The sequence below is a fragment of the Chaetodon trifascialis genome, chromosome 6 (assembly GCF_039877785.1).
Source record: "Chaetodon trifascialis isolate fChaTrf1 chromosome 6, fChaTrf1.hap1, whole genome shotgun sequence".
Classification (NCBI taxonomy): domain Eukaryota; kingdom Metazoa; phylum Chordata; class Actinopteri; order Chaetodontiformes; family Chaetodontidae; genus Chaetodon; species Chaetodon trifascialis.
Genome location: NC_092061.1, coordinates 8,081,131 through 8,107,583, shown reverse-complemented (window position 1 = coordinate 8,107,583; position 26,453 = coordinate 8,081,131). Strand labels below are relative to the sequence as shown.

General features: G+C 41.7%; 4 protein-coding genes across 4 annotated transcripts; all 4 read left to right on the top strand.

Moving 5' to 3' along the window:
- The first annotated feature begins 110 nt into the window (after positions 1 to 110).
- Positions 111 to 7,692, top strand: pes (pescadillo). The gene is made up of 15 exons (XM_070965264.1): positions 111 to 272; positions 497 to 576; positions 1,448 to 1,601; positions 1,854 to 1,963; positions 2,201 to 2,372; positions 2,507 to 2,596; positions 2,938 to 3,054; positions 3,176 to 3,253; positions 3,715 to 3,804; positions 4,702 to 4,832; positions 4,929 to 5,054; positions 6,081 to 6,265; positions 6,649 to 6,794; positions 6,886 to 7,053; positions 7,290 to 7,692. The coding sequence occupies exons 1-15, from the start codon at positions 249 to 251 to the stop codon at positions 7,362 to 7,364; spliced, it is 1,746 nt and encodes a 581-aa protein (XP_070821365.1). The 5' UTR covers positions 111 to 248; the 3' UTR covers positions 7,365 to 7,692.
- A 1,264-nt stretch (positions 7,693 to 8,956) lies between these two features.
- On the top strand, positions 8,957 to 15,778 carry gal3st1a (galactose-3-O-sulfotransferase 1a). Its single transcript, XM_070964689.1, has 3 exons — positions 8,957 to 9,328; positions 12,736 to 12,881; positions 13,150 to 15,778. The coding sequence occupies exons 2-3, from the start codon at positions 12,754 to 12,756 to the stop codon at positions 14,297 to 14,299; spliced, it is 1,278 nt and encodes a 425-aa protein (XP_070820790.1). The 5' UTR covers positions 8,957 to 9,328; positions 12,736 to 12,753; the 3' UTR covers positions 14,300 to 15,778.
- Positions 15,779 to 16,918: 1,140 nt separating this feature from the next.
- lztr1 (leucine zipper like post translational regulator 1) lies at positions 16,919 to 24,076 on the top strand. Its single transcript, XM_070964958.1, has 19 exons — positions 16,919 to 17,579; positions 17,689 to 17,751; positions 17,835 to 17,891; positions 17,983 to 18,062; positions 18,151 to 18,259; positions 18,453 to 18,536; positions 18,623 to 18,680; positions 18,794 to 18,933; positions 19,031 to 19,232; positions 19,564 to 19,674; positions 19,768 to 19,860; positions 19,998 to 20,093; positions 20,605 to 20,794; positions 20,909 to 21,078; positions 21,283 to 21,566; positions 21,819 to 21,968; positions 22,456 to 22,561; positions 22,692 to 22,772; positions 23,202 to 24,076. The coding sequence occupies exons 1-19, from the start codon at positions 17,428 to 17,430 to the stop codon at positions 23,316 to 23,318; spliced, it is 2,343 nt and encodes a 780-aa protein (XP_070821059.1). The 5' UTR covers positions 16,919 to 17,427; the 3' UTR covers positions 23,319 to 24,076.
- Positions 24,077 to 25,591: 1,515 nt separating this feature from the next.
- Positions 25,592 to 26,248, top strand: cldn26 (claudin 26). Its single transcript, XM_070965473.1, has one exon. The coding sequence runs from the start codon at positions 25,592 to 25,594 to the stop codon at positions 26,246 to 26,248; it is 657 nt and encodes a 218-aa protein (XP_070821574.1).
- The last annotated feature ends 205 nt before the right edge of the window (positions 26,249 to 26,453 follow it).

The following is a 26,453-nucleotide window of genomic DNA, read 5'->3' as shown; positions in this document are numbered from 1 at the left end:
AAAGCAACAGCCAAGCAGTGAACGAGCTTTCTTTTTATTTGTTTGCTTTCTTTTTATACAGGCAGACAAACGGCCGACCCCTCATGTGGGTCCTGATTGCTGCTCGCTCCGCCTCCTTCCGCGCATGTCAAACGACACGTGCATCGGCTGTTGGTGCTAGTGGATACGGTTGTGTTCGCCTGTAATGCTCAGTTTGATGATAATTATATTTACCTGAATTTGTGTGGAGTGCCACATATCATCTGCAAATGGGAGGTCTTCAAAAGAAAAAGGTAAGAGTTGACGGGGGTCAATGTCAGCTCAGGCACGTTAACTGCTGTAGCAACATGGTTAGCTAGTTAGCTAGTCGAGCTAGCTGAAGCTTGTTTTTCTAAAGCAGTGAAATCCGTTAGGTACAGATGAGCCTTTGGGGTCAAAGCATTTAATTAATCTGATTATTCATTAAATTTCTGTTGTTGGTGGGAGTTTAATGTGATCGTCTGTCCTTGTTTTCCAGTTTGAGAGGGGCTCTGCCACCAACTACATCACCAGAAACAAAGCTCGTAAGAAGTTACAGCTGAGCCTGCCAGATTTTAGGTAAAGTCAGCATATTGCTTCTTACAGGGTTGTGCGGTTTGGACGATCTTGTATCATGTTGTTTACAATTTATGTACACCCAGTTGTCAATTTTCAAGGTACACGTACTAAACACAGATGCAACAGTTCTGCAGGAACTATTACTAATATTTTGTGTATCCCACTTAAATCAGTGGTATGCACAACATCAGCAGCACCTCTCAGTATAACGCAATACAGCTCAACAGCACCACAACCTGAAGACTGTGAATTGGCCAAAAGCTTGAATAGAAACTTCTCTAGAATGCCAAAAACGTATTGTTATAGTCCTCATGAAGGTAGGGTGTATTACAGGGTAACTGAGTTTATGCTGGCAGTACATTTTCTGAAAATTAATTTGAAAAGTCATTTATTGACAAAATCACTAGATGGCAATGTCTGTTTGTGCTATTCCTGTGAATTTTAAAGCTGAAATGGCCTTATATAGTATAACAGGAGATCTCAGGTAAAGAATCATATTTACTCAAAAAACCTTATAAAATTCAGCAAGTCATTTGATCCACAATTTGTCAGATAATAGCACCCAATGTGTACCTCAACTTTCGAGAACCCAACTAGTGTGTTCAGATAAATGTTCATGTTCATATAAACTAGAGAAAAGTATTACATCCTCACATTTCAGAGACTGGAACGGCCAGTGGTTGGATTTATTGATTTAAATGTCTAATTGGTTATAAAAATAGTAATTCTCTTTCATTGTTTTAACATGTATGGTAGATGCCATTACAACAGCTAACCCTACTCTTGAATTCATAAAATTTTTGAGAATTTGAGAACACACCCAAGAAACACCCATGTCACAGATAAATAACACCTGATCTCTGAATTCTAGGCGATTGTGTATCCTGAAAGGCATCTACCCTCATGAACCCAAGCACAAGAAGAAGGTCAACAAGGGCTCTACAGCCGCAAGGACCTTCTACCTGCTCAAAGACATCCGCTTTCTGCTGCACGAGCCGATCGTTGGCAAGTTCAGAGACTACAAGGTATCACAGGCATATTTTGCCTATTTTCCGATTATCAAGTTTAACACCATCATGTTGATAAGAGTTGATTTTGTTTATTGGAAAAGGGTCTTAATTAACCGAGTTAACTTGGTTGGTTTTGTTTGTTTGTTTGTTTGTTTGAGTAGAAAATGGTCTGGTTTTGCCTTTTGTAGATGTTATTTTTTCCATGGTGATGCATTCTGCAGTAATGGTTTAGAATGTGTCTTAATGTCAAATGTTTTATCTTAACAGGTATTCGTACGCAAACTTAAGAGGGCTTATGGAAAAACAGAGTGGTCTGATGTAGAGAGACTGAGGGAGAACAAGCCAACGTATAAATTGGACCACATCATCAAAGAAAGGTTAGATGGTGTTATTCTCCACACTCGACGTAGGAGGGCATTGTTGAGTCTAACTTACTTTCTCTGTGTCAAGTCACATTTGAGAGTATCAGCAGAAATGACTGAGTCACTGGGCAAATTGTGGGAAATGCTTTTTGAAAAATAAATAAATAAATAAAGCCTTGAAAGGACAAATGAAGTCATTGTATTGTTCCAAAAAAAGCTGTGTCGCCTCCATGGTTGTCCTCTTTTTGGCAGGTATCCCTCCTTCATCGATGCTCTCCGTGATATCGACGATGCCCTCTGCATGTGCTTCCTCTTCTCCACCTTCGCCCGAACAGGAAAATGTCACGTTCAGACCATCCAGCTGTGCCGACGCCTCACTGTGGAGTGGATGAACTTTGTGATTGCATCTCGTGCTCTCAGAAAGGTGCCAGTTTACAGTACACAGCAGCTGTCAGGGTGCTTTATTTGTTTGATGTATAAATAAAATGTGGGCACATATTGATGTGTCTTGAGTTCATTGACCTCTGTTCTGTAATGATGCTTGTCTGTTCCCGATAGGTTTTCCTCTCCATCAAGGGAATATATTACCAAGCTGAGGTGATGGGACAGCTCATTACATGGCTGGTGCCATATCAGTTCTCTCATGATGTAAGTGAATGATGAAATGCAGTCCACAGTGAGAATGCTGATAATAAGCGGTCACTTTTTCCCTATTATAGGATTGCGCTGAAGGTTGACACAGCTTTGTCAGCATGTGGACCCATCATGAAGTCAGCAAACAGTGTTGCTGTCATACAGAAGACAGCTTGAGGCAGTGTTGACTGATGGAGTTACTCTTTTGTCTAAATGGCTGTTCACTGTAGATTAGTTCCCTGACTGCCCTGAGCTGTTTTTGTACCCCAGGGATTATAAATTACTACAGTGTTTGCACTCATGTTTGTTAATTTCACCACCGAGACTTGGTTCAACTCTGTTTTTTGCTCTTTCAGCACCCAACAGATGTCGACTACAGAGTAATGGCAACATTCACAGAGATGTACACCACTCTGCTGGGCTTCGTCAACTTCAAACTCTACCATTCCCTCAACTTGGTGTACCCACCAAAGGTATTTTGGACTCCGTTTCAGTTTTGTAGTGATAGTTATGTTACATCCATCACATTGATTCAAATGTTTGGTCACCTATTAGCACACCTGTGCTCTGTTAATGTCTTCCCTCCTTTTGCAGCTGGACAGTAAAACAGAGTCAGAGCTGAAGGAACAAGATGAGGATGACTATGCCATGAATTCTGAAAGCTACTTAGAGGTGAGGCTCCTTAACTGAACCGTTTTAAATGATCCATTAAACCACATGTTCTCTCTAGTTTTTGGAGCATTCCACAACTTTCCCAGTCTTTTGCATGAAGCATAAAGCAGTGAATAGACTTCCTGCAGTTCAGACCAAAAACAGTGCTGTGTTTCAGAAAAAGTCAAGGGTCTGTGCTGCGTTTCTTCTTGGCACTCTGAGAAGATAAAGTATGATCGAGGAAGGCCGGTTTGAAGAATGGATCCATGAGCTTGAAGGCTTATCGAATGCCAAAACAGCGTTTTTTTTGGATGTGTGTTTTGAAGCGATATTAGAATATACAGCACCACACAGTCTTCTGGACTGTAAACCATGTAGAACTGGTACCTTTATCTGACCCTCCACAGTCATGACTGTATGTGCGCATGTAAATCATTAAATGAGAGATCGTTGTTCTAATCCTGTGATTTTTGGCTGCGCAGAAACTGTCGGCTCTGAGTGCCAGTCTGGCGCGGGTGGTTTCTACTGCAGAGGAGGAGGAGGCTGAGCTCGACCAGTTTCCTGTTGAGGGGGTAAGAAAACCAGTTCACAAAATACAATTTCACTGTGTCTTCTCCAATTTAAATATTCTGAGAATTCAACATTGGTATCATAGTCGTGACACTGACAGATGTCTTGAAAACATGCTGGAAAACAGCAGTTGATAAACTAATTGGTCTCTGAGGGCCGAGGTGACAGGTCACACATCCTGTCAGAGGAGTCAAAGCTTTTTGAGGTGTGAGACTGGGGGATTACAGCTTTGTGTTCGGTTGCTAAGGATGATGTATTTCTCAGCATGGGAGGCTTGTTTTGCCCAACTGCTTTGAGGATCTCATGTGTTGGCCCAGAGTCATTTTTAGGATCTTAGTGAGCCTGGTTCCAGTTTTGGTTCTCAGGTTGGCAGCAACATCTGTACTCCACTTAATAATATCCCAGGAAATGTCAGGGTGGAGTTTGCACTTCTGATCCTCCCTCATGGTCAAACACGAGCCTTAAAACTGCTGCAGCTTGTGTACATCATTTTTTGTCTTTTTGTGCAACTTTGTGCAACAGTGAATTCAAGGGACTAATCTGTGACTCAGCAAAACAGTGGCTTTTTGATCCATCATTGGTCAGATTTCATGGTTCTTCAGATATAGTGGAAATGAAAGTACCAATGCCTTCAAAGGACTTCTAGCTCCTGAGATTATCTCTAATCTAATCTCTAATCTAATCTATCCCTAATCCATCGACAAGTGGGAAATATTTCACAAACCTCACCAGCAGCAGTTGCTGGCACCTTTTTGAAAGTGATGTCTTCAACAGAAAGCCTTTAATTCTGAATTGGTATTTAGTTTTAAATGCTGTGTCCTCTTGTGGCCCAGTGTTCCAAGCGGATTGTAACCTAGATAAAATATCAATAAATGTTTTCCTTTAATGCTTTTCTTCAGGAGGACATAGAAAAGATGGAGGCCAGGGAAAAGGAACAGAAACAGCAAGAGGCTCAGAAGAAGCTTTTTGAGGGGCTCAAGTTCTTCCTCAACAGAGAGGTACCCAGAGAGTCGCTGGCTTTTGTCATCAGGTGAGTGCGAGCTGCTGCAGTGAAACTCACTTTTACAAGGAGAAACAAAACCTCAAACCTCTTCTATATGTTCTGTATTTTGTTGCTGTCTTCCAGGTGTTTTGGTGGTGAGGTGTCCTGGGACAAGTCTGTTTGCATTGGTAGCACGTACGAGGTGAAAGACGAGACCATCACACATCAGATTGTGGACAGACCCAGCGTCGACAAACAGTATATCAACAGGTAAAGGAACGTTGTGGTTTAATCATATTTAACGTTTTCTTGCTTTCCCAACACAACCAGCCAGATGAACAGTATATTTCTGAATCGTGAATACAGGAAGTCTGCTGATAGATCGTGCTCTTCTCTCCTCATGGTTTACCATATCGTCTACAATGACTCCTTTCAGAGTCTTTCCGTTCTCTTGCCTCAAAGCAAGCCTGTTCTTCGTCGTGTTTGACAGACCCCATCCTCTTTCTTTATCCCCCCTCTGCATTTTCAAAGGGTCACGTCACTTCCATCATGTCTGCAAACTCCCTCACATGAATTAATTTAGGGAACATTCTCCACCATATCTGGATTTTCTGTGACAAAGGCAGCAGCTGGAGAATGTGTGTGGCATGCACAGTGTACACAGCTTGTGTTTGCGCCTTCAGAGTGCGCTTAAGTGAAAAAATTTCACTTTTTGCTTACCAACTTGAGGGCAGACAAAGAAATGGGACAGAAAAAGACAAAAGGGCACAAAGCCTGATGGGAAAAGTGAAGATAAGAACAATGAAGGAAAAAAGCTTTTTCAATGTGACCAGTGAACAGATAACGACAGGTGGATCATGGGACATGGAAGCTATTGAAATACTGCAATTATTTTCTATTCAAATGTTTATGTGAAATAAATGGATCACACATTAGCAGACAACTGGTGAGCTATATGAGACCAAGTTAGTATTTTTATCAGAACTTTCATTAAAATTAACAATGGTCTAGAAAATACCATTGTTTTTGCCATTCAAACATTAATTTATTGATTGTCCTGAAGTGAAACCTCTGTGGTTAAGAGCGAGGGCTTGGAGGTGAGCCGCCTGTCCTCTTGCTGCCAACACTGGGTAAAACCGAGTACAAAGATACCGCTGGATCCGGAGTGTTTGTTGAATATCCAACTTAAGACTAACTTCACTGCTTCCTAAACCGATCTGTCGAGCACTAATGCTCAAAAAGTCGGCCGCTGAGGTTTGAATCCGGTTGTATTTACTTCTCTGCTGTCTGTTTTAGATACTACATCTATCCCCAGTGGGTGTATGATTGTGTCAATGCCAAAATCATCCTGCCCGTGGAGGACTACTTCCTTGGAGTGACTCTGCCCCCCCACCTCTCTCCCTTCGTGGAGGAGAAGGAGGGAGACTACGTGCCTCCTGAAAAACTAAAGATCATGGCCTTACAGCGAGGAGAAAGACCTGGTATGAACTCACACATTACAGATGTTTCATCTTCCATACAGGGCATTCTTCAATCTTGAATCACAGTGATTATAATTAGGATGTTGTAGCCTGCAATCAGCGGTCACACCTTGATTACACACAGCTGTTTGCTATTCAGTTAATTATGTGTCACCTAAAACAATTTACTGCGCTCATTAGAAATTATAGTAGGAGGTAAAGACATGTGAAATCTATTAAATTGTGTTTGATATTTTCATTGATTTAATACTAAAGTTTTTCATAAAGTAAAAAAAATCCTTATTAAATTGTGACTTAGTGTTTAAAAGATTATATAATATTATTTTTTATAGGCTCTGTAATGACCATGGAAACATTATTTACATATTTTACTTCCATTGTAGCCCATGAACAGGAGGAAGAGGAAGAAGAGGAGGAGGGTGAGGATGAAGAGGAGGAAGATGATGACAATGAAGAGGAAGATGATGAAGATGAAGAGGCAGAAGAGAAGAATCTGAAGAAGATGGAAGACCAGAGATCTCAGGGCAAGGTAAGAGACGTTTGAACCGTTTTCTTTGCCGTCTGTGTCTTTTCCTCACAGCCTGGTCAAACCTTAACCAACTCATCTCTCGCCCTTTCAGTCTCTGCCAGTCAAAGTGACGCCGGGCAAAGTGAAGGCAGAAAACCCAGAACGCTTGGAGCAGGCAGAGAAAGCCGAGGAGAAACGTCTGGCCATCATGATGATGAAGAAAAAGGAAAAGTACCTCTACGACAAGATCATGTTTGGAAAGAAGAGAAAAATCCGAGAGGTTTGTTTCATTCTGTTATTGATTGAATATGGATTAATGTGTAGATAAGACTGGCATCACAGATAAAGTTCTTACATTTTTAACACTGGACCCTTTATTTTTATCTTATCTGAGCCAGTGAATGTTTAACAGTATCGTGCAGCAGCTGTGTGTGGAGTTACGTTCAGGCCCAGCAGTGACCCCCCAAGTTCACTGACCTCTGAAATACCTTAACTGCATTCATTCTCCTCCTACAGGCTAACAAGCTGGCTGCAAAGAGGAAGGCCCATGATGATGCTGAAAAATCAAAGAAGAGAAAGATGAAAAAATGACTCCTCTGATGATGTAGTTCTCTGACTGACTTTATGTATTTAACTCCATGATGCAGAGTGCATTACAGGTTTACATGATATAAAACCTGTGAGTGCATTAGAGTGCTGTGAGTGAGTTATGACGTGGGTGCGTTGACCTCTGCATAATTTCAAGATGAAACGCAGAATGTGGAACATGCTAATTGTGTAATTATTAATGTAAAAGTGACTGTTTGCCTCCATGTTTGTATGAACTGTTCTACATTACACAAGATATTTCTTCTTACATTGAAATCTGTACTTGAAACAGTTTGTATTTTAAAATAAAAACTATCCACCTATTAAGCCAATTACTTGTGGTCTTGCAACAGTGATCAAATGAAGTTGAGGTTTTTTAGCTACTCAAGAAGGATTCATTATGCTTCAAGCAGGCAGTTAGTCTCTAGAGAGTAGATTTGCTGCTCTGCAGAAAATGTGGAAGTACGCAGAAGACCTAGCAGTCAACATCTGTGCAGAGGGCGAGGTCACTGCCGCTGCTGGTGAGTTTGTCCACTCGTGGGCAGTGGGTGTTGATGACGAAGGAGCGTACGTCCCCATGCCCTCCTGAAGATGCTGCTTGGATCGCGGTGGGCTGAAGGCCAGGCCAGTCATGTCCCGCTCTGCTCAATCTCCCCATTCACTTTGTGACTCTCCCTGCCCCCGCTCACCCTGATCTGCATTCCACGCATGCCCACCCAGTCCAGGTCTCAGCCTGGCACTCCGGGCGCCTGCAGCCAAAGGCACACCCTGCTCAACAAAAGCAGCAGTGTCGTGCTTGAGCATGACGGGTGTGGGATGAGCAGCACGCATCCAGTGCGCCTTCCATGAATGGGGGTCACAGTGTGGAGAGAGACGGGCCTCACATGTACTGTAATGGATGAAGCGTTATGACCACATATTGCTACATCCTGGCTAGCAGAGCCAAATAGACTGTCACTCGTGGCTGAATGTTCATTTCATTGACAATTGAAATGTCTGTGCTGTCTTAGACACAAGAATCTGTTGAAAATGTCACGTTCATGATCATAAGATACCACGTTTAATGCATAGCTTAACTTATAGGTGCTGACAGTTTGTAATGCAAACATTACAGAAAGCTGTTGAGAAAAAAATGTTTGATCCTTTCTAAAGGAAAAAGCACAACCAGGCTTACTGTATGCACAGCAGTGTTGCATGACAAGGCTGTGCAGGTGGCTCAGTTTGTTTAGGTAATTGTCCAACATGTGCGCTAATTTTAATAACTGTCCCCTGTATGATCCTCCCACAGCATGTAGAGACACTAATGCTAAATAAGCATTTCAAACAATAGCCTACAGACACAGAGCAGTCTTGATCAAGTTGTACAATCAGAGCCTTTGTACATTGGCTTTCTACATTTGTTCTTTTTATGCTGTTTTCCACCCCTCCTATCAGCTTGCAGCTCAGACTCCAGTGTCTACACTCAATAGCCCTCTGTATCTAGACAGAATAGAGACTATACAGCCTTTCTCTCCTCCCTCCCTCCCCTTCTCCCTCCCCTCTTTTTTTTTTTTTTTTTTTTTTAGCTGTCACTGACAAATGAATGTCCCCTGACAGAGACATCTGACGTCACAGGTGGCTAGATGAGCCTCCTTGCAGTGCTTTATTCAGAAAGATCACTTCAGCAGGAATTGAAAGTTGACGGGGGCGGTGGCAGGTAGCCCGAGGCATCAGGTGCGCTCCCGGAGAGAAAGAGGAGAAGAGGAACAGCAACCAGATGAATGATCTCCATAGCAGTGGACATGCGATAAGGGGAGCTCTGGACTGTGCTGGATCTACAACAGCATGTGTATGTCAACATCAGACATAAGAACAGCGGGAGGACGGACATGACTTCATTAGTATTCAGAACTGGATGATGAGGAAGAAGACAATGCAGGTGGATAAGAAACAAGTCCATTAGTTTTTCTTTGGATTCATGCATGAGGGTAAGACGTCCTTCAGTCTTTTCATTGAACCAAGTTTTCTGTCCAAAATGATCTTATTTGTGCTCTGTGAGGCTGATGATGGACTTCATCATTAAATGTTAGAAGATAGCTGAGGCATTATACTTACAAACGTGTTCAGCTGTGTAATCACAAAACATAATTCTAAACTTGTTTATTCTTAAAACAGCACTCTTGAGCAACATGGTCCTATTGCACCAGAACAGTAAATTGCTGGTGTGCAGACCATATAAAACAGCAGGTAAATATTCCCAGGCCCTAATGTCATTCCTAATTCTTAATTAAGTTAGAGAGTGTTGAGAGAGACATACATTGAGGTTATATAGGGGGAGACTTAAGCAAACAATAATTCTGCCTTATGTTTGTCCAATAGCATCTCAGGTTTGGAGGTTATTGCAGGCAGTAGAAGGGAAAATAATGCCACTAAAATTCACAATTCACTCTACATTTGCAGGCTGAATTGTTCCACCTAAGCTAGCCCTCTCCTCAAATGTCTCCCAGCAGAGTGGCTTCTGATGGCAGGGAGAATGCTCTCTCACATGCCACCATAATAGCCCCTTCATGAGTCAAGACAAAGAGAAGAAACAACTCCTTTAGCTGTTTTTGGACAGTCATGTTTGTATAATGCTGTGATGATAAGCCTAGACCTAAAATATAACTCGACAGTTCATAGGAGGTCTGAAACACACAGAGTAACTCAAGCCATCAAAAAGTCTGAAGATGATGAACTCAAGCCATAATGTCAAGCTGGACTAAACCCGGAAATGAATAAGAAATGAAACACTGGACGACAATAAAAGGACACCATACTTAAGACTAGGCTGGGATTTTCAAAAGTACACTGTTGTTTATTGAATGACAATAAAGTTTGTCTAAAGTCTAAAGTCTAAAGTCTAAAACTCTGGTATGATATACTTTTATTAGTGCCACAGTGGGGAAATTTCAGGTGTATCACACCAGAGTTTTAGACTTTAGACAAAGGAGGGAAAACAAAGACAAATTTCAATTCCTCATCTCACATTTTTGTCTCTAAAAATAGTAACAAAATCAATAATGTTGAAATTAAATGTAACAATACAATTGAAAGTAGTGATCTATTTGAAAAATCTATACTGCATTACCACATGACTATAACTGACAAAACAAAATGACACATGTGCATCACTATAATGGACTATCTACAGTATCTGCATCATGTCTCAGGTCTGCATGAAGACTTGCATCCTATAATGAAACGAATGGCTGCAGGCAGGATTGGAAAACACGTTACAAAATTTGTAACGTGTTTTCTGATCTGATCATTGAGTACAGATCAAGTAAACATCGTATTTTAATCTAAAATACGATATTTACTTGATCTGTACTCAATGATCCGGGCCTCTGACAAGGATGGCGTGTTAATGTTCTGACTTAGTGTTGGAGTGATGATATCAGACCAGTAACAAACTTGTCTTTCAAACGCAGCAAACAGTGTTAGCAATGGCAACAAACATTTGCATCTTGGAAGCCGTCACATAATCTGCAATTTAGCGACAACAGGGGTCGTCCTTTATTGGCAAAATGGTGCTGTGAGCTGATTTACCCTTCAAAGGTGTCTTTTTTTATTTAAAGACCCCTTCCAGACATGTCTTAAGATGTGTGTAAAATCCTCTTATTCGAATAATAATGCATGTCTGATATAGTTTTTCTTGAGGAAAAAAAAACCCATCTACTCCTTTTTCCGTCATTTAAAACATTTAAAATATATTTCATTTCAGAAGTTTAACTGCTGGACAAAAGATGTCTCCTAGTTCACTGGAAAGCCCATTCTCAGTGTTTGGGCACTGGAGGCTTCAGGTTTCCTCATCACACTTGTTTAAGTGGAATATTGGACCAGGACCACCTTCTAAACTATTTGTGATGTCACTAATTATGGTTTAGGCCCACCCCTTAAAATGGGCCTGTCAAATCGCACAGAGGAAAATTTACACTTTCAGCAGATGAATGTGAAAACTGTCTTCTAGTGTCAAATTCTGCACATAAATCATTCTACACAGAGAAGCTCAAACATTCAACTGTACGAACAATAAGAAAAACAGCTTTTTGAGTGGAGGGGCACTTTAAGTAAACATAATCTGAATTCTTCTTCCTCCACAGTTTGTGCCATATAGCAACCAACCTGCATGTGTTTGCTGATAGATATTAAAGAGTTAAATTGGGTGAAAATTCAACTGATCTACTGAATTAGGCTGCATTAAAAAAAAAAAAAAAAAAAATCAGAATGCTTTCACTGAATCTGATTTTCCATCTGATTTTTACATAACTGCTCAAAAATAAATCTTGAGAAACACTTTGTGTGATGATGATGTCATGTTGTTGACCTACATGTCCATACAGTCCATGTCAGACCCTGCTCTGGACTGGGGTGTCATTGGGTCACAAAGTCCAGGTGGTGAGTGTCACTCTGTGTCTTGTGTAGCTGAGTCAGCAGCTGGCTCGTCTTACCGGAGTCTGCAGGGGGGATTGCAATATCACTTTCCACGGTAATGCATTATTCATTTTATGGGGCAGCTGAGAAACACGGGGTTGGTCATTTCAAGTCGCAAGTATGTCATTTTGTAGCTCACCATACAATTTTAATGACACCCTGTGTTTAAAATGTTTATGAAGTCAGGTGAAATGAGGTTCAGTGTGAAACTGCCAGAAACACTGAGAATGAACCTCCCTGTGGGTAAATATTCTTGAGCACCTTAAATTATGGTCCAGGTGATGACAGGACTGCACTCTGCACAAGAAATTACAGTTTTTGGAGCTGCCATTAGTGGATCACTGAAAGTTGTTTTACCCGAATAATTGGGCAATGACGGCATCACATACAAGCAAAACTCTTAATTCTGTCCTCTCGGTCAGACTGTTATTTTTGAAACACTGCATAACAGATTTCAGACTGCCAGTCTGATTACAATGAGTTTTGACTACAGGTGGTGGGCACAATAAAAATCTGGTACAACAGCCTTAAAAAAAATCACCATTTCTGAATAACAGAATAATCACCATATAGTTGAATCAATATCTGACTGCTACAGTTTCAAAGAAATCAAACATTATCAGGTTGTAGTGTGTTCATTAAAGTTTAAGGATATTGCACTGGATTGCTTCATATTTTATAGGTATTGACGTCATTGTGCAACCGATAGTCACTTTAAGCTTTAATGTATCTCCAAGTGACTGTCTGAATAAATCATTTAAAGTGTCACTGTGAGCACAAGCTGGCCTCTTAATAGCAGTGAAACCACTACGACATAATACAAAGAGGCTTTCTTGTACCTGTCTCAAGAAAAACAAAAGAGTGTCTGCGCAGGTCGACAATGGTTTCCATGATGATGATGATGATGTTCTGTGTTTTTAAGGTTTGATTCTGCTGGACCATGACTGGCAAGCAAGGGAGACAGTGGAGGTCCATGTGCAAAGGCCTGGTCCTGAGTATTTTCCTGACCAGCTGCATGATCCTGTTTTACTGCCTCTCCACTCCACAGATCCACCTCAGTCTGCCTGAGTAAGACTCATCACACTGCTGTACATGCATTCAGTAGAAAATATGATGTAATACATGAAGCAGTATGAAATGTCTGTAGCAATTACTGTAGTTCAGAGCTGAAGGGGTCAACTGATTGACAGAAAAATAATCATTTTTCAAGCAAAACTTGTTCCAGCTTCTCAAACGTGCTGTTTTTCTTTATTTTGAGTGAGATTAAACTGAGAGTATGATAAGTTTTATCAGCACATTCATCACTTGATTGTTTTCCTTGTTTTCCTCTCTGTAGGGTTCCAGTGCCTTACTCATGTGCACACCGTCCAACCCAGCTCCACCCAAAACCAACCACAAACAGCTCACAACAGACCACAGGCCAGACCTGCACTCCTAAAGTGGACATCATGTTCTTGAAGACCCACAAAACAGCCAGCAGCACTTTCCTCAACATCCTTTTCCGCTTTGGAGAGAAGCACCAGCTTAAATTTGCTTTCCCCGACAGCAGAAATGACTTCTTCTATCCATCTCCTTTCCAGCGCTCCCAGGTTAAAGACTACAAACCTGGAATGTGCTTCAATGTTATCTGTAATCACATGCGCTTCAACGCATCCGAGGTGGCCAAGCTGCTACCTATGGACACTTCCTACATCACTATTCTGCGAGACCCTGCAGAGCTTTTTGAGTCATCCTTCCACTACTATGGCAGGCTGGTGCCTTTTACCTGGAAGATACCAGGTGATGATAAGTTGACTGAGTTCCTACATGACCCCCATTACTACTTTGATCCAGAGGGCTTCAACTCTTTCTACCTCAAGAATGTGCTGTTCTTCGACTTTGGACAGGACAGCTCTCTGGAGCTGGATGATCCGAGGGTAGAAGAGGGAATCAAGTTCATCACTGACCGTTTTCAGCTGGTCATGTTGTTGGAATACTTTGAGGAATCACTCATCCTGCTCAAGGATGCCCTCTGCTGGGAGATGGATGACTTGCTCTTCTTCAAGCTCAATGCCCGTAAGGGATCCACTGTCTCTAAGCTGACCCCAGAGCTGAGGGCCAGGGCTCTTGAGTGGAACGCTATTGACTGGAAGCTATACCAGCATTTCAACCAGACTTTTTGGAGGAAGGTAGATGCATATGGACGTCAGCTGATGGCTGAGGATGTGGCAGAGCTCAGAAGAAGGAACGCAGAGATGGTATCCATCTGCATTGAGGGGGGTCGTGCCGTAGAACCTGGCAGCATCCAAGAGACGGCCATGCAGCCCTGGCAGCCCATCGGAGTGAAGTCCATCATGGGCTATAACCTGAAGAAGAATGTTGACAAGGCACACCGGAAGCTGTGCCGTAAGATGTCGATGCCAGAGCTTCAGTACCTAACAGAGCTCGGGGTTAACCTGAGGACCACCAAGCTGTGGGGCTATGTCCGAGATATCATTAACTGGTGAGCAAGAGGGGCCAACTGAACTCTGATAGAAGAGGAATCCGACTGTGCAGCTGATAGAGTGAACGGTTAAAGGTTTATGTCACATTTCATTCTCATGAGCTGTCTCATTTTGTTGAAATGTATCCACATTGACTTGTTTGCATTTCACATGATAGTGTGCTGTAATGTATCTGATGGGTGCTTGAGAAAAAAAAAATACTGTAGACCTCACAATCTACAAATACTGAACCAGTTTGCTACATGCAGACGAGGTTTAGTATTGTTCTCTATGTTTGTGAGTCAGTTTTCAAAAATTTAAATGTTCTTACTCTCGGATGTGAGCTAATGGAGTAGATGAGTGAGCAATGAAGTTCGGGACTAACTTTATGAGCCTTTTCGTGGAATAAAGACAAAAATGTTGCCATCCCTGCCAAATTTTTAATGTTGAACAAGGAAAGAAAAAATGGTTCTCTCCTTTGGCCTAAATATTGTCAAACTCTTTGATGCCTACCCCCCAAAGTTAAAACATTTAATTTCTAAAAGACTGAAACCTCACTAAGGGCTCAAATACAGATGTGAAGATAGTGAATGTAAGTATTAAAATCTATGGAGGACAAAATCAGCCATCATTTAAACAAACAGGTGAGAAAACACAGACCTTTGTAATGGCAGACATTTTCACTTGTCATAACAGGAAAAGCACAGTTGCAGCTAATAATGTTAATTAATGATCGCTCTGTTCCAGGACTCCAGGACTGCTACAAATCAAATGTAGCTGCTTTTCCTGCAGGAACATGTCAAAATGTCCGTCATGAAAGAGGTCTGATAAATAATATGCGTAATATGCAATACATCACAAAGTGACAGCACTATGCAATCAAGAAGAAAAATAATGTCCTAACTCTTTTACTTTCCTTGTCACTTTTTATAACATGTGTTACATTATGTGTTGAGTTTTCTGCTATATGATGTTACATTTTCGCCTCTCCGGGGCACTTTGCTGTCATGGCCAGTTCTCCTCTTCCTCCTGTTAATGCTAATGGCATTCGAACTTGCCAGGTGTTTTGGCAGGCACATTGATGATGTGGTGGGACGCTGCTGCTTAGTAAGCCAAAAATAAAATTCACTGTCAGCCAAGTAAGGTAAATCCTATCTCGAAAGGCACTATGACAGTGACTAACAGTGTTAAACACTACCTATATGTGTTTATACAGCCTCATAATCTTAGCCCGCAAAAATAAAGGCAATTAAATTGAGAAATACATTTCCTGTATCCCTCATTTATTTCTTAACTTGTGTCCATTCACCTATATATTCATTCACTCTGTATTTCTGTGCATTTCATATTTTGTTTATTTTGTTTTCTCTGTAATGGATTCAGTTATTGATTAATTTATCTGTAATTTACTGATTTTGTCCTCCATACACATCTCTGTCACTCCTGGCAATGTGTGATAATCTGTTTATCCTCAAAATAAAGTGAAAATGATATGTTAATATTGCATGTATTAAATGTTCTGTCTGATGCATAAAACTGACAGCTTCCTCTCTGTCTGTGACTGTTTAATCCGTAGCACTGTACCCATAAGTATGGTTGTTCTTGATTTATTGCGTATTATGTATATAACATCCCAACATCCTTGAATAGGTTGAGAAATATTGCATACTGAGATTATGGACCAAGGCAAACCACCAATTCTTGAGTAAGCAAACCAGTTTTGGCAGAGACGACAAATATGGGAGGATTGTCCTGTTAAAATCAGTTTGGGATGCAGATTATACAACAAAGTGGCAACAATACAGCTGTAAAAATGAGGATGAGTATTTCTTATAAAACTCTAAAATCACAACAATTAAACACTGCCTGGACACACGGACATCAACAAGATAATAGTAAGATTATGGAAATAAAACAAATGATAAAGAAAAAGGAAAATACAATGCCTGCAGTGTGAGACGACATTGTTTTGTTTGTTTTTTCAGCTCTTTGCCTGACCTAAGCTTAATGAGCTCACAAAACCATCGGTTCCTCACATTTTTAGAGAAATTTTGTATGTTTGAAGTCTTATCAGGGACATACAAACATTTTGACTGGCTCAGTTTAAAAGTCCCCTCCTGATTCCACTGATATTTACACATTTTATGATATGTCTCAGACGTGTGCACATACATCTAGACATACAGTATACACACACACACACACACACACACACACACACACACAGTGTATGGTATGCTTAACTGTGTCCCTGGATGAATAATTGCCAAATGCAGTACATTCAGTACCTTTTCGTAATAAAACACCCCTTGCAAAGAGTTTTTTTAGTTGTGACTAAAGCGTTTGTGGGTGGTTCAGAAATCACTGACAATTGCTTTACACAGCAGTTACAAGCCGGTATGAGAGAGATGTTTGTGTTTCCAGGCTGAAAGCCATATAAAAATTTACATTTGCAGACTTGGTAGATTATTGTTAAAAAAAAAAAAAAAAGACATCTTCGTCTGTTAATATCTTACTTACATTTGTGACACTTAAAATTGTTATAGTATAGGCTAGTTTAGATGAAGTCTATGAGGATTAAATTGGTTTGTCCCTTTTCTTTCTTTTTTTTTTTTTTGCGTTACCGGAAGTGAACTACTCACTACTCTCGCGCTCGGGGGCGTGGTCGACCATGGCTGCTCTTAAATGACGGCGCTATTGTTATGCTAGTTTAACGTTAGTTTTTTTTGGCTAATGTTCTCGCTGCGAACTCGTTCACTCACTATACATACTAGCTTAAGTGCTTTAGCGTATAAAGCAGATATATTAGTGTGGCGTTAACAGCTGTTCGTTAACTTTTCATTTGCTGTAAATGTTAGCTGTTGTTTGATTTGCAGCTTAGCATTGGCACAAAGCTAGCTAGCAAGGCAAGGCTTGCAAGCTATGCGGCTAGTGTTAGTTTTTAGCACCGCTAGTAGCTAACTGTCACCCGGAAGACCGTAATCCTCGAACGTAAATAAAGAGGATAAGCTTTATCTACACAGAGAGTACCAGTGTTAGAAACATTAGCTCTCACCCTGGAGGACTGACATTAACGATGGCGTTAACTGTAGCCGTCCCTGCTGATGAGTGGCCCTGAGAAATGATGCGATGAGCTGCATGAGTTAGCAATAATGTCTTGTAAATCAACCAAAGTGGCACCGAGTGTTGATTTCGACCACAGTTGCTCCGACAGCGTGGAATATTTGACGCTCAACTTTGGCCCTTTTGAGACTGTTCATCGATGGAGAAGACTCCCTCCGTGTGATGAGTTTGTTGGTGCAAGGTAACATGTTGACAGATGAGTAGATGCAGCTGTAACTTATCTGACTTCACTGAATAACCTGCGTGTTTACAAGCTTGTACTCATCCTGAACTTAATTTGCTCTGTGTAGGCGCAGTAAGCACACTGTTGTGGCATACAGGGATGCCATTTACGTGTTTGGGGGAGACAATGGGTGAGTAGTAGTGACTGGCATTTTTCCTGTACGCTTATTATCCACAACATCACATGCATTTATATTTTTATGTCTCCTAATAGGAAGAACATGTTAAATGACTTGCTCCGCTTTGACGTGAAGGACTGCTCATGGTGTCGGTAAGATTACAGCAATGCACTGTAAAAGAGCAAATAACATAAATATGCATATATAATCTGATTTATTGCCTGTCTTTGTTATTCACTGCAGAGCCTTCACCACAGGAACTCCACCTGCTCCCAGATATCACCATTCAGCTGTTGTCTATGGCAGCAGCATGTTTGTTTTTGGTAACGCAACTCAAATTTCATTCATTCTGCCCATTTTAAACTCATGTGATATTGAAACTATGCATAATAATGACTTAATGTTTTTCAGGTGGCTACACTGGTGACATCTACTCAAACTCAAACCTGAAAAACAAAAATGACCTTTTTGAGTACAAGTTTGCAACAGGGCAGTGGACTGAATGGAAAGTGGAGGGGAGGTAATTTATTAGATGTTTAAATTGTGTTTTGCTTCTTGAACCTGGAAACACAACATTTTTTTTTATGTCTGAGGCCAGTTTAAGACCACCTGTTCTTTTTAAAAAGTTTGGGTATTTTTGGTGTAGATCTGTAAAAAGTGAAAACTAGTATGATATCAGAGTTAATCCTTGATGTCTGCTGTCTGTGGTTCAGCTTGCCGGTGGCCAGGTCTGCACACGGAGCCACTGTCTACAGTGATAAACTGTGGATATTTGCTGGCTACGATGGAAATGCAAGGTATATTTGACTGTTTTATGCTTTTGTCACAATGGACACATTATTTTTTCACATATGTTATTGACAGATATTTTCCTCATGTGCAGGCTGAATGACATGTGGACCATCAGTCTGCAAGATCGAGAACACGCGTGCTGGGAGGAGGCCAGTATAATACATTTCACAATACTATAACAAGAAGAACTTTGAGAGTAGGATACACACAAACACTGACATGTATTTGTTAACGTTGCTGTCTCTGCCTTTGTGTCCATCAGATCGATCAGAGTGGTGAGATTCCTCCATCTTGCTGCAACTTCCCTGTAGCCGTATGCAGGGACAAGATGTTTGTGTTTTCTGGTCAGAGTGGAGCCAAGATCACCAACAACCTCTTTCAGTTTGAGTTCAAGGGCCACATGTGAGTCCACCTTTTGCTCGTGCCAATGACTCCCCTCAGTCACTCATCCCGTACTTGTTTGCGATTCATGGGACTAATCATGACACCATCATCTCAGGTGGACACGCATCCCTACCGAACACTTACTGCGTGGCTCCCCTCCGCCTCCCCAGAGACGCTATGGCCACACTATGGTTGCCTTTGACCGCCACCTGTATGTGTTTGGAGGTGCAGCTGACAACACTCTCCCCAACGAACTGCACTGCTACGATGTGGACTCTCAGACCTGGGAGGTGATCCACCCCAGCCTGGACAGTGAGGTATGTGTTTTGGTTTTTGAATTCCAAAACAAATCATGTTGGTCCTTACTTAGCACCTCTTTTGTACTGTCCCATGATTTATCTAACTGCAGTCTGCATATGTGTGTAAAAACTATTATAAAATGTTTTCTCTATTTTTGGTTTCTGCTACTCTTCATTAAATAGAAGACGTTCTGCTTTTTATTGTTAAAAGTGGCAGTTGTATGAATTTGCACAGATACTTAACAGCAGAATCCTTATACAATACAAATTGTGCAGCAGTAGTTTTGGACAATCTCCTCACACATACTTATGTTTAGACGCTGATTTTTTTCTGTCTGTGCCTCCTCAGATGCCCAGTGGGAGACTCTTTCATGCTGCTGCTGTGATTCAAGATGCCATGTACATCTTTGGAGGAACTGTGGACAACAATGTGCGCAGTGGGGAGATGTACAGATTCCAGGTTTGTGTCAAACACATTCATTGTGAAGCTTTTTTTGGAGAATAGTTTTAATAGTTTTGTGCTTCTGAAAACATATTTTTCTCCTTCTTACAGTTCTCTTGCTACCCAAAGTGTACTCTCCATGAGGACTATGGCAAACTGTGGGAGAATCGTCAGTTCTGTGATGTGGAGTTCATTCTGGGCGAGGTGGGTTTTCATGGTCGGTATGTGATACTGGGAGGCTGAGCCTTGAAAGCGCTGATTACAAGTACAAGGTTACTTTCACTTTATTGGACTGAAGTGATTTTTCCCATCTGTTTGACTCTTTGTTGTGCTGTTTACAGAGGGAGGAGAGAGTCTTGGGGCATATTGCCATAGTGACGGCAAGATGTCAGTGGCTGCGGAAGAAAATCCTGCAGGCTTGGGATCGGCAGCGACAGGTTAGAGCCATGCAGCAAGTACATTTCATTTTCTCTGACAAAAAGAAAGACGATCAGGGTTGTCATGAGATATTTATTAACACGAAACATAGATCAGGCAGAGCCATATGTAGTTAATTTCACTCTAATCTCTACTTGGATATCACAAAAGTGATGTTGTGTTGATGTGAACTCCCAGCTGCTGTGTCATTATTCAAATGTCAAGCAGCCATGAACTGACATAAGGCTGAACCGGCAGAAAGCAGAGGAGCTCAGTCCAATTAACTGTTCAAATTAAGAAAGGATGCACCTGTGCCTCACTGTCACAAATCACAAATTAATAACCCTCATGTTGATAAGGTTAGTCAGTGTCACAATTAACTGACTCAGCACTAACTGAAGCAGCAAAGAGAATATGAAACAACGGGCATGGTATAAAAACCTGCTGAAAGAGTAAGAGGTCACATCCAGAGGAACCTCAGCTGGACTGTTAAAGTGTTGCATGTTGAAGTGTCGCATAATCTGTGTGCAGAAGAGTAAACAGGAGAGCAGTGAGGAAAGTGATGAAGGGGCAGGTGGAGGACCGAGGGATATCCCAGCAGGCAACAGGCCATCGGGAACACAGCCGCTGCTAGAGGTAGCCATCAGGGAAGCGGAGGCCCAGCCTTTTGAAGTCTTGATGCAGTTCCTCTACACGGACAAGATCCAGTACCCACGCAGAGGTACTTTTCTCCTCATGGTTGCCCTGTTTGCCAGTCTTCAGATTTTAACTGCAGAAATCCCCAACAGAGACAAGAAAAAATGATAATTTGTCCTTTCCTTGCTTGTCTTCTTAGGTCATGTCCAGGATGTTCTTCTAATCATGGATGTATACAAACTGGCCCTTAGTTTTAAGCTTTCTCGCCTGGAGCAGCTGTGTGTGCAGTACATTGAGGCATCAGTTGACCTGCAGAACGTTCTCAGTGTTTGTGAAAATGCCAACAAGCTTCAGCTGGACCAGCTCAAAGTACGTCTGTATAATTGTTGAAGACTTCAAACTTCAAATCTCATTTTTCCTGCCCTCCACTGGTTGAAGTTCAGTGTGTCTTTGGCACAATAAATGTTAGATTTCAATAATGCTCTGCACTCTGTGGTACTTTTTAAAAACAGAGATGATAAACAGAGAAATCATTTATTTTAACATTCATGCTAACTTTATTTCTTCCTCTAGGAACATTGCCTTAATTTTGTGGTGAAGGAGTCACACTTCAACCAGGTGATCATGACCAAGGAGTTCGAGCATCTGTCCACCCCGCTGATTGTAGAGATAGTGCGACGAAAGCAGCAGCCTCCTCCCAGGCTGTACTCAGACCAGCCCGTGGACATCGGGACCTCCCTCGTCCAGGACATGAAGGCTTACCTGGAGGGAGGCGGCCTGGAGTTCTGCGACATTATCCTGCTGTTAGACGGACACCCACGACCTGCTCATAAAGCCATACTGGCAGCCCGATCCAGGTAGAGAGAACATCTGATCTGCTTTGTGCACATACAGCAGCTAAAGCAAGAAAGCAGGCCTCTTTTTTATTGGTGGAAAATTCCTTTTCATTTGCCAAATAAACAGCTTAGTAGGAATATTGTCTTTTTGGGAATAAGGGCAAAAAAGGGGTATTTTGTGCATGTAAACGTACGTAAACGTCATTGCAGTTGGTCCAGCTCAACTCGGTGATGTGTCTGACACATTTTAACATTTACATTTTTACTCCTCAGTTACTTTGAGGCGATGTTTCGCTCCTTCATGCCCGAGGACGGTCAGGTTAATATCTCCATCGGTGAGATGGTTCCAAGTAAGCAGGCCTTTGAGTCCATGCTGCGTTATATCTACTATGGTGATGTTAACATGCCTCCAGAGGATTCTCTGTATCCTTCTCAACTTCATACTTTTATTTATTAATTTACCAGATTTAAAGTTTTTCTCTGGCAGAGCCCACTATAATGACACCACTGAAACAATCTTAGACACAAATTTGCAAATTTAATGAAAAGAAATGAGGAATGAGGCCACATCCTTGAAGTGGGACACAGCTTCTGCTCCTCTCAACCGTTGAGCCAGACTGTGATGAACAGAGAGGAAGTGTGGTGGAATTAAAGTGGGCCCATTAAAAACCTACAGTCAGCATCAAGTTATTGTAACTGCATGGTAATGGACCTCTTTGATGCTTTGCATGGAAGAAAATATAGCTTTTAATTCTTTAATTAGCAGTAAAATTGTCTTCTGTTTTCTGTACTACGCGGGTGGTCAGAATACATATAATCTTGCTTATAAACAAAATGAAAATCACAAATTTCTCACTGTAATGTAACTGAGAGAGAAAAGTTTTTCCCTTCCTTGACCTGTGATGCACAGCTATCTGTTTGCTGCACCATATTACTACGGGTTTTCAAACAACAGGCTGCAGGCTTACTGTAAGCAGAACCTGGAGATGAACGTCACTGTGGAGAATGTCTTGCAGGTATTTATGTTTTTACCCGAGGGGGGAGAAGTGACCTAATTTGAAAGTGTTACCCCCCTACTTGAAGATGTTTTTATGCCCCATGAATCACTTCCTCACTCCGTTCTCCCTCAATATGTCCTCCCTTCAGATCCTGGAGGCGGCTGATAAGACACAGGCTCTGGATATGAAGAAGCACTGCCTGCACATTATTGTCCACCAGTTCATTAAGGTGGGTGGGCTTGTGTCCGGAGCCCTGGGGGTTTGCTGCCCACTCACTGCAGCTGAGCTAACCCTGTAGGCCTGTCTTCTTTGCGGGAGTTTGACACCTTTGGCCTCCCGGTGGATCGCCCTCCATCTTCTGCGTAGAGAGGCGACTGTTTACAGCCCGGCCGGCTGTACAAGCACCTCATCACATAACGATGAGGGCCAAAGTGCCACTCTGATTATTGTTTGTTATTCAAAGACACAGCGAAGCACGCAGTTCTCGCCCTCCTTCACCAGAGTGTTGTTAGTGTTTCCGTTAAGCTTCTTTCTGTTTATCTTCATTTTTCATGCATGAGCGATCAAGTGCTGCTTATTCCTCATTTTACTCTGTTTGACTCATTGTCTTCATTTATGGCTCATTTTTTTCATTTTTTGCTCTCCTCCCCTCCCAAAGGTATCCAAGCTCCCCAACCTGCGGTCCCTCAGCCAGCTGCTGCTTTTGGACATCATTGAGTCTCTAGCTACACACATATCAGACAAACAGTGTGCTGAGATGGGCTCCGACATTTAGGATGACGCAGAGAGCCGGGCTCTTTCCTCCTCTCACAGAAGCCATACATCTCTGCTGCACCTCCTTCTAGTCATTCCCTCGTCCCCAACACACAGTACTTTTCTTTATGTTGGACCTGGCATGTCTCGACCCCCTTAGGCACTATCAAACTGTTCTCGTCTCGCGCTCTGCATCTCAGTGAGGAGTGAAATCTGTGAGGACACCAGATTCTAGCTCTGTTACCATTGCTAAATTGTCCTAAAATTCCCTTTTCTGTTGATTTTGTCATTTATTTATTTATTACACAGAAGAAGACGTCTGTCAGGTCGTTTTCTGCTCAGTATTGCTGCTGCATTTTGAATAGATATGCAGCAGACTGTAATAATTCATACTTGTGACCCTCAGCTGTTTTAAGTTATCTGCTCAGATACTTAAAGCGTAATATAAAATGGACTATTTATCTGAACCTGTACTCACTTGTCTTATTGTCATGTCTGACACAGTTAACACGCCAGGATTAAGAGTTGTAAGAAGTTAAAATCATTATATGAAAATAATCAGAATGTATGTCTGTCTGAAAGCTGTTTTTTTGTTCCATGTTATTGTCAGTGGCACACTTCTTTGTAATACTAATCACCTCTTACCGTTACTAATAGACAAGTTGTCTTTATCCATACGATATAACAATGTCTATGTAGTGACATCAGTATGCTGTTATTAAGTATTTACCCACATGAGTTTCATGTATTTAAAGCCTTAATAAATCTTATACAAAATTAGTCATGTTGTGCTGAGTCTCTATGGTCCTCTCATCCTTAAAGCTGTCTCTTTAAGTGAACTATCTGATAATGTAATTAAAGTTTTTGCACAGCCATCCTTTGGCTGCTTTCCATAAACAGTAAAATGTGCCAACGGTTGAGTGTCTGACCGAACGTACCGTTAAACCCTACACTCATCCAGGCGGCTTCACCTGGCTGTGTAGCTACATTGCATCTGCATATGCTCGGTCCAGAGTGATATTTATGATAACTTGAATTTAAACTGAATTTCTCAAAGTAAGTGACTTAAAAATACGTTTTAAAAATCAGAACGGATGCTGTTTCTTTATACTTACAGTGGATTATTCACAAATGTTTTTGTATTGAATACCAGCACCAATCTGAAATTCCTACGCAGACCCCTACCATAAACTAAAGCCATTGTAATACTGGAAAAAAAAAAGGTGAATGTCTTGACCTTTCATCAAATTAGCCACGTCCTTCAGAGGTTTCAGTTTCCACAGATCTGTGGATGATAAGGTCAGATAATGCTCTTTGGTTTGAGAGGGTGAGTTCTTTCAGCTTCTGCATGGATTTGGACTCACAAAGATTTTAATTTACTCGAATTTTTTAATTCCAATGTATAAATTGCAACGTCATACATTCTTTTTAAAATATTTTTACAGTAGTCACGACATTCAGGCCAACCCTAAACACTCTATATTAAATATGACTTGAATAAAATGCACAGGTTGTAAGATAATGTTGCATTTTGGGAATGATTGAGGCGTTTTATTTTGAAGTTCTGTATTAATTTTGTTAATGGGATTGATTAAAAAAGGGTGAGCTAAATGCTGAAGCTCTAGATTGGATTTTCTGTCAGCTGCCAGGATCTGTGAAGACCCTCTGTGGAATTCACAAAGTGCTGGACTCGTTTGGACTCTGCTGTAAGTACCGTTGCAGTGAGCACAAAGTGCTATTCATAGTCCAGATACTTGAGACACTTGGCAAATCAAAAGCTCCTCTTTCGAGCTGCTGAGAGTGTAACTGAAATTATGCCCAAGTCTCATCAGTGAGATCAGTAAAAAAATTAATCTGAAATAATGAAAACTTTGAAAGATGGACTGAATTTCACAGCCGTGAAGAAACATCATAGTCGTGTGTTTAGCTCTTTCCTTCTTTCATGTGTGTTTCGACCACCTCCAGCTTGCTCATGTTTCATTCATTTAAGTCCACTTGTGCGCGCACACAGCCCAGAAACCCACTGGACATATCTGGTTTCATGTAAAAACAGAGTTCATTGTTCACTGTGATGATATTGAACACTGAAAACACAGTGTGTCTGTTGTCATGCCGCAGTCCTGGATAATCTCTCACTTTTCAGGTGCATTTTATTAAGGAGGCTGAATGAGTGGGCTGGGCGGGTTGGTCCCGCTACCTCTGCAGGTGGGACGGGCTTCAGAGCCATTCTGGATCTGGGACCTGTTACGTAGACCTTCACACTTGAGCAGGAATCACAGCACAGCAGAGGAAAATATGGTTTTTCTAACTACTAAAATCATGCAAAGAACTGCACTCTTTGTGACGTTTGGAGGTTTGGTCACTTCTCTGATCACCACCTTCCTTCCGCTGTGGAAGACGATGAACTCTGACCTGAACGAAGTGGAGAACTGGTTCTCTGGACTGTGGCACACCTGCCTCTACACGGAGGAGGTGGGGATTCAGTGCAAGGCCTATGATTCCATCCTGGGACTGCCGATGGACCTGCAGATCTCCAGGGTGCTCATGTCGGTGTCTATAGGCACTGGAGGTTTAGCCCTGCTGGCCGTCTTCCCAGGACTGGAGGGGGTTGAGGTGTGTGTGGGGCAGCCTGAGCTGAAGAGACGGTTCCTCATCCTCGGGGGGGTGCTGTCCTGGGTGTCGGGGCTCGCCACTTTGGCTCCTGTCTCTATTGTGGCCTACACGACAGTGGTGGACTTCTGGGACGAGGGTTTTCCTGACGTGATGCCACGCTGGGAGTATGGAGAGGCCATGTTCTCCGGATGGTTCGGAGGTTTGGCTCTGGTTATCGGAGGGACTCTGTTCTTTGTTGCTGTGTGCATGGGGGACTTCGACCAGAGACCACCCAGTGTGCCAAACAGCCCTCAGGTGAAGCACAGGACAAAGCACTACCTGAAGACAGAGGTGTTATAGATTATCAGATGTGTCACCTTCATGTACTCCAAAAGGAGGACTGTCAGCCTGTGGAGATGCGATAATGAATCTGACTGCAGGAACATGAATACTACATGGTTGTTTGTGTTTTATTTGTCAATTTCTAAGTCAAATTATTACTGAAAGTTTCAAACACCTTCCTGTAATCTCTGTTTTTCTGGTTGATAGAAAGACTGTTTTCACA